Here is an 11,161-nt window from a genome sequence, read left to right on the forward strand (position 1 = left end):
AACCTATCATCTCCAATCATTTTTGTCTACATGCATCCAGAGGTTAAAAATGTAACATATCATCGCTTTTAACACAATTTTAATTTTGAAAAATAATTTTTACATTGAGTAGTTGCTATAAAAATTTTCACTTATTTATAATTTACATAAATAATTAATTAAATTTTTTATATTATGTAGCACTACTTTGAAGAGATGAAAATTTATAAAGGATAAAAGAAAACATTGAATAACATTATTTATTAATTATAAAAACATTGAATAACATTATTTATTAATTTTAAAAGCATTGAATAAAATATAAATAAAATACAAATGTATATAAAAAAAAAAATATAAAAATGCATATAAATAATTTTAAAAATATACGGATTATAATACACTTGTACAAGGAGTAGTGCAGTGATGTGCACCCGTTTGCCTTTATAAGACAATCTCCGCTACACCTTTTTCACAATTCCAATCTCCCTTCACTCCCAACGAAGATGGGTTCCTATAGATCACTTCTATCCACGGCGGTCCTTTTCTCCATGTTCTTCGCCTTTTCGTCGGCGTTAGACATGTCGATCATCAGCTACGACTCAAAGCACAGTGACAGAGCGAGTTGGAGGACCGACGACGAAGTGATGACCATGTACGAGTCCTGGCTCGTCAAGCACGCCAAGGTTTACAACGCCTTGGGTGAGAAAGAGAAGAGGTTTCAGATCTTCAAGGACAACCTCCGGTTCATCGACGACCACAACGCCGCCGAGAACCGGACCTACAAGCTGGGTCTGAACCGCTTCGCCGATCTGACCAACGAGGAGTACCGTTCCATGTACTTGGGGGCCAAGCGGAGGGTGTCGACGCCCAAGACGAGCGATCGCTATACTCCCCGCGTCGGCGATAGCTTGCCGGACTCCGTCGATTGGAGGGAAAAAGGTGCCGTCGTTGGAGTCAAAGACCAGGGTAGCTGTGGTGAGCTTACTTTTCTTTTTCCTCTGCTGTGACGTTATTACCCCTGTTTAAACTAATATCTTCACTTCAGCAAAGGTCAATTTTGGTACTTAAAAAGAGGTCAATTTTGGAATTTATAGTGTATATATATGATTGCAATTATTTTAAAGAATTATCACGTTGTCATTTTTAAATATTTATTCAGAGAAAATTTTGAGGAGATAATATTTGATTTGAGACGTCTTTTTCACGACAGATGGAGTATACAAATTCCAGCTATAATTTCCCATTTTATTATAGTTTGTGATGATTTGACGATAATACCCTCTGATTAATTGTATCATTTTTTTTCCCTATATGTTAGGTAGGAAATTAGGACCAACGTGTATATATATATATAAATGAACGCGTCTTAATTGTAAAAAGAAAAAAAAAAAAAAAAATCTATTTCTAAGAGAATATTTTTATTATGTCAATTATTAAAAAGTTTCAAGCGAGTTCAAGTGAAAAAATGCATTGGACCAATATCCTCTTTTGTAAAAGAATCTTTTTGAAAAAATGCGTTAAATGAAAAGAATCTTATTTATTGTTTGTCTGCTCGTGGATGTGACTGTATGGGTTCGATATCACATTTTATATATTTATGTATTATTATTAGTATTATTATACTTCTAATTTGTATTAATCGCTAGTTTTGTCCCCATATGTCCACAAAACGTCATGCATGAACTCACTAGACTCCAACTATTATGGCCCACGGCTCGGCTATTTTATGGGAATTGTCTCCTCTGAGTCCTCTCTAATAATTAAGCATGGTCCAATAAAAAAAACTTTTATGTCCTTAATAGAAATGATATCATTCACGCCAAATATGGTATTTTTTTTTTGCTAAATTACTTTTATTTTTTTATTTTTTACTCTTAAATCATATCTAAGGATTACTACTGCTTGGTGGGCGAGAAAGTTCCGAGAAAGTTTCTTGGTTACAGTGAGGGAGGAAAGACATTATTACTCTATTAGTGTGTGTGGTGTGCAAGATTGGAATAGTATGCCATTCTAATCATTTTTTTGTTTGGGATGAAATTTAAATTGAGAATGGTCATTTTATTGGAATGAAAATTCATTCATGTGAATGAAAATCCATTCCACAACTAAATTTATGAATGACCATTTCATTCCCAACTAAATTTTTTTAAAAATTCAACTTCCCAAAAAACTCTCATGGTTCAAGTCCAAAAACTATCACTACCTTCCACCACAACCACATCCGTCTTTCACTACCATCACCATCGGCATCCACCACAACCACCATCAACTTTTACCTCCACCACCATCGACTTCCACTGCTATCACCTCCACCACCATCAACTTTCACCACTGCGCACCGCACACCGCTTTCCACCACCGTCATCGCCACTACCTTCAACCACCGCCATCGCCTTTCACCACAGTCACCACCTTCACCACCGCCACCATCTTCCGTCACCGCCACAACCTTCCGCTACCGCCGCCACCTTCCATCACCACCACCATCACCACCACCACCACAACCACCGCCATTCACCATTGCCTTCCACCACCACCACCGTCACCGCCTTCCGCCACCACCGTTATCGCCTTCCACCACCACCTTCCACCATCTGCACCTCCACCGCCTTCCACCACCGCCATTGCCACTGCATTTCACCACCACCACAGTCACTTCTATTGGTTTGCACCACCATCACCTCAATTGGCTTCCACCACCGTTACTTACACTACTATCTCATTCGATCACCACCACCACACTATAACCACCGCCTTCCACCATTGCCACCACCGCCGCCTTCCAACACCACCACGTACACCACTATCGCTTTCCACCTCTACCACAACCGCCGGTGCTACCATTTATTTAAAAAAAAATTATAAAACAATGTCATTTTGTTAATTTAATTTCTTTATTACTAAGATAGATATTTTGAAAAAGTCAATTTAAAATTTATTGCATTCAAAATTTTAAATTGATTCAACGAAATACTAGAATGATTATTGTCATTCAATTTCTATACATTTCATATTTACAACCAAATAATAAAATAACAATGGACATTTTATTTCCATTCTCATTCCATTCCAACACACTAAATGCAGCATATATGTATGTATATATGCATATTCTCTTTTTATAAATTTCATCCAAATACACAAGCACAAAATATTGCTACTAACAGGTATCCAACACTCAAGAAAAAAGACCCCATTTCTTAAAATATCATATTAATAAATTTACAAAATGTTTTAGCATCTAAAGAATAATCGGATGCGTATTAAAATTTTAAAATTTAAGCCCTTCGTGTATAGACACAAATTGTTTTAACTTTGTCTTGTTTTGGCAATTTTTTTTAGTCCTGTGTACCTTGAATTAATCATGTGTTGATTAATGTAATTTAAAATGAAGGGAGTTGTTGGGCGTTCTCAACTATTGCTGCTGTTGAGGGGATAAACAAGGTAGTGACCGGAGATTTGATATCATTGTCGGAGCAAGAGTTGGTGGATTGTGATACATCCTACAATGAAGGATGCAATGGTGGCCTCATGGACTATGCTTTTGAGTTCATAATCAACAATGGTGGAATTGATACCGAAGATGATTACCCCTACAAAGCTAGAGATGGAATGTGCGACCAATACAGGGTTGGTATTGATTGTGAGATTTTTTAAATAGGAAAAAATTAAAAAATGAAAAATAGTGATAGAAATTATAATGCATCTCATTCTTCCCCCCGCCCCCCCCCCCCCTCCCCTTTTTTTTTTTCCTCCGATGGCGTGCAGAAAAATGCAAAGGTTGTCACAATTGATGGTTACGAAGACGTTCCTCCAAATGACGAGAAGGCATTGCAAAAGGCAGTGGCAAGTCAACCAGTGAGTGTTGCTATTGAAGGCGGCGGCCGGGAATTCCAATTATATATCTCGGTAAACTTCTATCTTTGTCATTGTAGTTAAGTTTCTCTTCTTAGATTAAAAGATGCTAGAATTTTCTATCGTTGCAAAGAATACATTTTGGAAAGTTGCAGCAGAGAGTGGACTTAAGCTGTACATAATAGACTAATTCATTATTCACTTGATTAACCAATTCTTATAGTATGGGTAATTCCCAGTGGCCTAGTTGGTAGAACGTTCAAATTCCCATGTGAGTGTGTTCGTGTTCGAATCCCCTCCTCCCCTAGTTTGCATCAAAAAAAAAAAAAAAAAAAAAAAATTCCTTTATTTAATTACTCTTTTATTTTTATTTATTTATTTATTTTTCTTAGTTTGTACTTACACACACTTGTCTCTTCTGAGACTTAAACCTCTGACCTTCCTTTGGGAAGTAAGAGGCTGATACCGTTAGGCCACTAACCTGTTGGTATTACTCTTTTTATTTATCGTGTCTACAGGGTGTATTCACGGGAATTTGTGGGACACAACTAGACCATGGTGTGGCTGCAGTTGGATATGGAACAGAAAATGGTGTGGACTACTGGATCGTGAAGAACTCTTGGGGTGCAAGCTGGGGAGAGGATGGCTACATCAGGATGGAGCGTAATACGGCTACAGCACTAACAGGCAAATGTGGAATCGCAATGGAGCCCTCTTACCCCATCAAGAATGGCCAAAATCCCCCCAACCCGGGTCCATCTCCTCCATCTCCAATTAAGCCTCCCAATATGTGCGACGATTACTATGCATGTGCTGAAAGCAACACCTGCTGCTGTCTCTTTGAATTCGGCAAATATTGCTTCGAGTGGGGATGCTGCCCACTTGAGGGTGCCACCTGCTGTGATGACCATTATAGTTGCTGCCCCCATGAATACCCCGTATGCAATGTTTACTCAGGGACGTGCCTGACGGTAAGAACTTAACTGATTAATCTTTTATTTCTGTGTATATGCTATCATGGTAAATTGTAGTAATTTCTTATTGATGTGTTGTTGACTTGCTTGCTTGAACAGAGCAAGAACAATCCATTGGGAGTGAAGGCGATGAGGCGCGTTCCTGCCAAACCTCATTGGGCATTCGGGGGTGGAAAGAGCAGCAGTGCTTGATTGCCTTGGAGTTTGTTTGAAGTTGATGATCTTGTTAGTATTATGATACTGCAAACCCCATTTCCACCATTATATATAGATGACAAATAGATGGATGGTCTATTGATCATGATATGTATGTATATAGTGCTTTATATTTTTATATTTCTGTTAGTCAACAAACAGATTGTTGTCGATTTCCATTTGACTCAAATTATGTACAGTATTTAAATGCTTCATGTTCCAGTTATATTTTGTGGGCCTTCCATGAATTGTTTCTCATTCCAATGTTGATTTTAGTACATTTTGATGATAATAAAATTTTGTTTCTTTATTAGTTAGTGTCTTTTTGGGACGACATCTTATAGTATTCGAGCATCAATAGGAATGCAGACTGAATTGTTAATGCTGTCTCTTGATTCCTTAATGTAAGTTGAATAAGTCGATCAGAATTTTGAAATAGCTTGCTTATCCGGATAAGTTGAAATGAGTGAAACATTTTATTGCAAAATGAAAAATCAGGAGATTTGAGTTTGATTGACTTCTTAGACTTTATCATTAGTATTAGTTTATATAAAGCTTTATTTTGAAACTTGGTTGAATAAGTCACAGATATTAATGACATGTTTGGAGAAGATTAATAACAAATCCAGAGCAAGTCATTTAGAAGTAGACACAGAGCGTTAACAATCCCAAATGAAAGGGCTGAGTTGGGACTAGCTCAACCCCAAATTTTACTTGTCCATAACGGTTTGGTTTGTTTTTGTTTTTATTATTTTTTCTTTTTGTTTTTTGTTTTTTTTTCAAAGCAAGAATGTTATATTAGAAGTTAGGGAGTGCAAAGGCTTGAAGCCCGACTCCTTAGAATATCGGGGAGCAACCCAATCGTTGGGCTAAGGGGGAAATTCGGATTCCCTAGAACAACTGCGAGCAACCCAACCGCTAGACTACGATGACGTTTGCTTTCATACCAGTTAACTACTTGCCTCGAATAGGGGTTGGGTGTTGGAACTCTGTTAAGGAGAATATTGTAGGTGTGTACATTGATATAAATAATCATAATAAAATTGAAGAAAAATGAAAACTCTCAACTTGATGAAGTCGTCCAAGAAACGCAGGTGTGGATTATTGTGGTACGCTCCACACTAATGTCTGTGAGTTGGATGTTGATTCTCAACAAGTGTAGCATGGGGGCAAGTCATTATCTCTTGCCATGTGACTTCTATTTAGTTTGCAAAAAATAATTCCTCCCAAGATATAATGTTGTTGAGTATCACTTACTATAAAAAAATTATTTTATGATTCGGAATTACATGATTCTGACTAATAACAAGTAACAACCTATCATACAAATAAAATACATAATTTTTTATATTAATAAATAAATATTAAAAGACTGAAATAATGAAACACTTTACACTTTTAATAATAATAAACAAATACTGAAACTCTTTACATTTTTAATAATAATATAGATATAGATATAAAAGCTCTATATATATAACTATTTAAAAAATATGATATATATTTAAGCTATAGTCCCATTAAATATTAGTACTACTCATTTAACTTTATTTATTAAGCCCAGCCCAGCCCAGCTCAATTTAATTAGTCTTTTTTTTTCAAAAACCCATCACCCGCTGAAGCCCATCCTATATATACACCATGATTTCCATCTAACCTAATCCCTCGTACTCTCTCCTTACAACAAACAAACCCTAGCGCCAACGCAAAATAAAAAAATAACAGTGTTATCTGTGCTTCTACACCGTCACGACCCTAGGAAGGAGATTGGTGTTGATAATCGCGCCACGCTAGCTGTCTAAGTGGCGCCACCTCTAAAAATAAACACACCTGGCCAGTACTTATCTGGCGTGCTCCTGAAAGGACCAAGTATCCTCTCGCTCGTGTTAGCACCTCGCACTTGCTCTCGCTAGCATCTCGCACTCCCTCGTGCTAGCACCTCGCACACGCTTGCGCTCACACCTCGCACTCCCTTGCGCTAGCACCTCGCACGCGCTCGCGCTAGCACCTCGCACGCGCTCGCGCTAGCACCTCGCACTCGCTCGCGCTCACACCTTGCACTTGCTCGCGCTAGCACCTCGCACTCCTTCGTGCTCGCACCTCGCACTCGCTCTTGTTAGCACCTTGCAATCGCACTCGTTCGAAACAACCATTCTTCCTGCTCTTCCGAGGTCGCTTCCTGCCGGAGTGACCTCGAGCTTTCTGTATTGTGAGCTCCCCTCTTTTTGGATAGAGGGACCTCGAAATATTGACTCGGGATGTGGCCTCGCGGGGTCAAGAAGGCAGAACCTCGGAGTAGGCTCATTCCTATGCTGGGTTCGGGAATCTGAGGGCATGTGGACAGGTGGCTGAGATCCAAGGTACCGCCTTAGTCCGAGGCCGATGCAAGGGGGAAAGAACATTCGGTATTCGAGCTCGAGCTATGAGTGATAAAAAGTGCATTAATTACGAAAGACATTTGACAAGACCTGTATTAATTAAGGAGTGCCGTTACCTCTTTGGACTTGGGGATAAAACGCCGTGGTCCATCCGTCAATGTCCCATCTGTCGGGAGGGGAGACTCTCGAACCCTTGGGCAAGAACGGGCTCACCCAAAGGACTGAGAGACATTGACCGAGGGAATGAACACTATTAATTAGCCTTTTAGAGGGAGAGAGAACAACGACCCTAACCACCAAACATTGCCGAGTTCGAGTTCATTGGGTACCGAGGTCGGCCTTCTCTTTCTTAATCTTTACTGTGCAAAGAGTCCCTTGTATCGTTTGAATCTCCACTTGGATACTGATCTCAGATTTCTTGGCTTATGTGGAACGATCTCCTCATCTTACTCACGAACCACCGTCAACATTTTGGCGACTCTGCTGGGAAGGAGTATTCCATAAATGTCGAGTTTGCAAGAGATTGGCCCTCTATGCATATGAAAGAAGTCTTATATGATTGGTTATTTCGCTCCTCACTCGTTTTCTGGTTGCTTACTCTAGTTTCAAACTGACATGCTTCTCTTTAAATTTTTATTTCATCTATACTGATATACCACGTTTTGTCATTTACATTCAAAAATATGGTATTCATGTCACGACTTTTGTATTCTTCTGCATCTCTAAAAATCATTTTTTCTTCTATTTTATTGTTTGTTCATGCCGATTCATCAATTGTTTCAAGCACACTAGCTGTTTAAAGAAAAAAATTAAAATCACTTCATTTCAAGGCATACAGGCATAGTCTCCTCGAGCTCTTGACCGTTTCATCATGTTGACTTCACCTCGATCGTGTAGGAGCATCTCGCATGTCTGTACCTTGTTTCTTCTTTGTGATGCATTTTTATTTTTTATTTTTTTTATTTACTTATCACTCGAGAGTGGAGACCCAACAGGCCTACTCCTAACTTTTGATTCCTTTGACACATGTTTCTTTCGTGAGATGACTCTTGCTTGATACCTTAAATGAAATCTTGTACCTGTCATATCTTCATTTTTTTTTGTCTTTATATCATTATTATAATGGTAATTGAAATGTAAGTTGACATGTTCACACCATGAAGTGACTAGGGCAAGTTATTACACCATGCTGGCTACATCAAATATTGTGCACACCTTAGTTTTTTTTGTTATAACCTCACAGTCATTGCTTCCTTCCCTGCTACAGCATAATAGTTAGAGTAATAAATAAATAAATAATAAAAAATGGAAGTTTTTGTTAAGGACTGGAGCTTTTCATCTCTGGGATGGATTGTAAAGCAATTGAGATTGTAAATTGATTGAGTTGGTCTTTTTTTTTTTTTTAGTGGCTAAATTGTTAAGAAAATTGAATGGAAAGGATATATTTCATTTTATTTGTTTTGCTGCACCATATTACTGATTTACACATTGAAACTTAGGTATCAGTCATTAATTTTTATTTTTATTTTTTATTTTTTTTTATATCATTATCCCATCAAATCTTTTTTTTTTTTTTTTTTTTTTTTCAAGACACCATCAACTTTGTCACCTTTATTTTTATTTTTTTGAGTTATCACATCTTTGCATCTTCTCACTCCTTTTTAGTATTTTTTTTTAATGTACTGACATTGTTTGGCCAGAAACCTTATTCTTACTTCTTCTTTAAGTCTATACTAAAGTGGGAGATAACATGCTAAATGGACATATATTATTACATTCAAATAATAATATTACAGGCTATATAATGTGCCTACTATTGCACCTTGGGTAGCCTATTTTTCTACTAGCCTACAAGTAGAACAACTTTCTGTAGTATTTTACTGAGACCCACATGCTATAGTCTACCTATTGCTACAACATACAAAGTAGTGTACTGACAGTGTCACGTGGGCTGACTTTTGTAATAGAATTTACCTTTTCCCTGCCCATCTTACGAGCCATGAAGCATGTATGTGTGGTACACACATATACTAGCACACATCTTATTTGGGAGCTCGACTTTAGCTCGAGGACTACCAACTTGCAAGGACTCTCGAAAGTGGATTTCTAAGCATCCTCGAGTCCCCACTGTCTCCCTCTTCAATTAAATCAATACATGTATCTTGCTCTTACATGTCATCTCTTCTCTTACAACATATGTACACATAACACAAGCTCGCACTTGTTGCATGCCTCAACATGACCTCAAAATTTGACATCGAGCTCACCTTTCCTCTCATTAGGATCCAATAAAACCCTCTGTAAATTTCTCTTCTCGTCGTCCAAATCCATTGTAGAAATCACCATGAAGTAAAAAAAAAAAAAAAAAAAAAAAACTAGAAATTCAGGATCACAACTCAAGTCTTCCCTATAGCTCAAGCCTGTCATTATACTTATTGAAAATTCCCTGCGGTGCCGAGTGAGCTTCCATTCTCTTGGGCAACATCTTGTCTCACACATCTTCTCTATATATGCTTAGAAGTTGTTTGGTCAACACTCCTACCATAAAAAAAAGGTCTTACAAAATAATAATAATAATAATAATAATAATAATAATAATAATAATTTCATTGAATGCACGAAATGCTTTGGGTTAGCATTCCTCTGTGGTTCGAGCACTGTTTCAACCTTGCTAGCTCCTCTTGCTACTCGAGTTCCTTTTTGAGCCAATGTTGGCGGGTTGAGCACAACATTAGCAACTGTTTTAGCAAAAATGTATTAATGATATTCTACAAATTATTCTTGCGAATGTTGTCACTTGTTAATGATTCGAGGACTTCTCATTTTTTCTTATTATTATTCTTTCTTTTTGACCCTGGATTTATAATTTTATTTTCTTTCCTCTTGGTTTGTTCTATGTGGATTAACAACATAATGAAGAAACCCAGTTCAACACACACAGTGACTATCTCTTTCTCTCTCTAAAACAACAGAGACAACGGGGATCTCGTAGTCCGACTCCTTTGGATCTCAAGTTTGTTACCTCTTTGAATCCTCGAAGAGCACTGCCCGACTCCTTTCGAACTCGAGCCTGGAGCCTCGACACTTCCCTCAAAGAAGCACCATCCTTTCACCTCTCCCTCAAACAAGATTTATGTCAATATATTGTTTCATAAACCATACTTGTAGGTACTACTAGAACTCACGCTGTCACCTATTAACCCTTCCAACCATCGATTTCTCTAGAGACTTCGGCAACCTTCTCGAGGTCACTTGATCTTAAAGGAAAATCTATTCCTATAAATGCTCAAGCAATGCTTCGGATTAGCATTCTATCACAGCTCGATCGTTGTTTTAGGTCAGCTCGTACTGCTCGAGCACCGCTTCGGCAAACACTTCCTCGTGGCTTTAACAAACCTTTGGTAGCTTTTTCAAAAAAAATTGTAATATCTTTTTTTTTATAAAATAATGCTGGAAGCGTTTAAGGACTTTTCTAAAGTGTATATATATAAATGGCCCACTCATTGAGTCCAATCACTTACCAAAATTTCTCTAGTACGATCTCACCACAAATAACATTAGTTATTTATTTATTTATTATTATTATTTTTATTTGTTTTGGGTCCATTGAGATATGGATATTCCCTTTGAAATAGCCACTGTCCTTTTGCTTCATGGTCCTCTCATCGTGCTTGGGATCTCCCCTCGTTCAAGCTCAAGCTCGTCCATCTTTGTACCTAGGATTTTATTTTATTTTCGTGCATAGTTCACTTCACTGCAGTTAGAGCATCCATTAAG

At 37.8% G+C, this 11,161-nt stretch overlaps 1 protein-coding gene across 1 annotated transcript; it reads left to right on the forward strand.

Moving 5' to 3' along the window:
* Positions 1 to 407: 407 nt before the first annotated feature.
* LOC132276402 (cysteine proteinase mucunain-like) lies at positions 408 to 5,319 on the forward strand. The gene is made up of 5 exons (XM_059777810.1): positions 408 to 957; positions 3,377 to 3,612; positions 3,751 to 3,891; positions 4,356 to 4,808; positions 4,911 to 5,319. Exons 1-5 carry the CDS (start codon positions 486 to 488, stop codon positions 5,001 to 5,003), a joined length of 1,395 nt encoding a protein of 464 aa, XP_059633793.1. The 5' UTR covers positions 408 to 485; the 3' UTR covers positions 5,004 to 5,319.
* The last annotated feature ends 5,842 nt before the right edge of the window (positions 5,320 to 11,161 follow it).

This window comes from Cornus florida, unplaced genomic scaffold (genome assembly GCF_030987335.1).
Source record: "Cornus florida cultivar Cherokee Brave unplaced genomic scaffold, ASM3098733v1 CherokeeBrave_3.0.0_Hap2_Chr10, whole genome shotgun sequence".
NCBI lineage: Eukaryota > Viridiplantae > Streptophyta > Magnoliopsida > Cornales > Cornaceae > Cornus > Cornus florida.

Coding starts and splice junctions, on each gene's coding strand:
- LOC132276402 (XM_059777810.1), top strand. CDS start 486: ATGGGTTCCTATAGATCACTTCTATCCACGGCGGTCCTTTTCTCCATG. Junction 3,892..4,355: donor AATTCCAATTATATATCTCG/GTAAACTTCTAT, acceptor TCGTGTCTACAG/GGTGTATTCACGGGAATTTG. Junction 4,809..4,910: donor ACTCAGGGACGTGCCTGACG/GTAAGAACTTAA, acceptor TTGCTTGAACAG/AGCAAGAACAATCCATTGGG.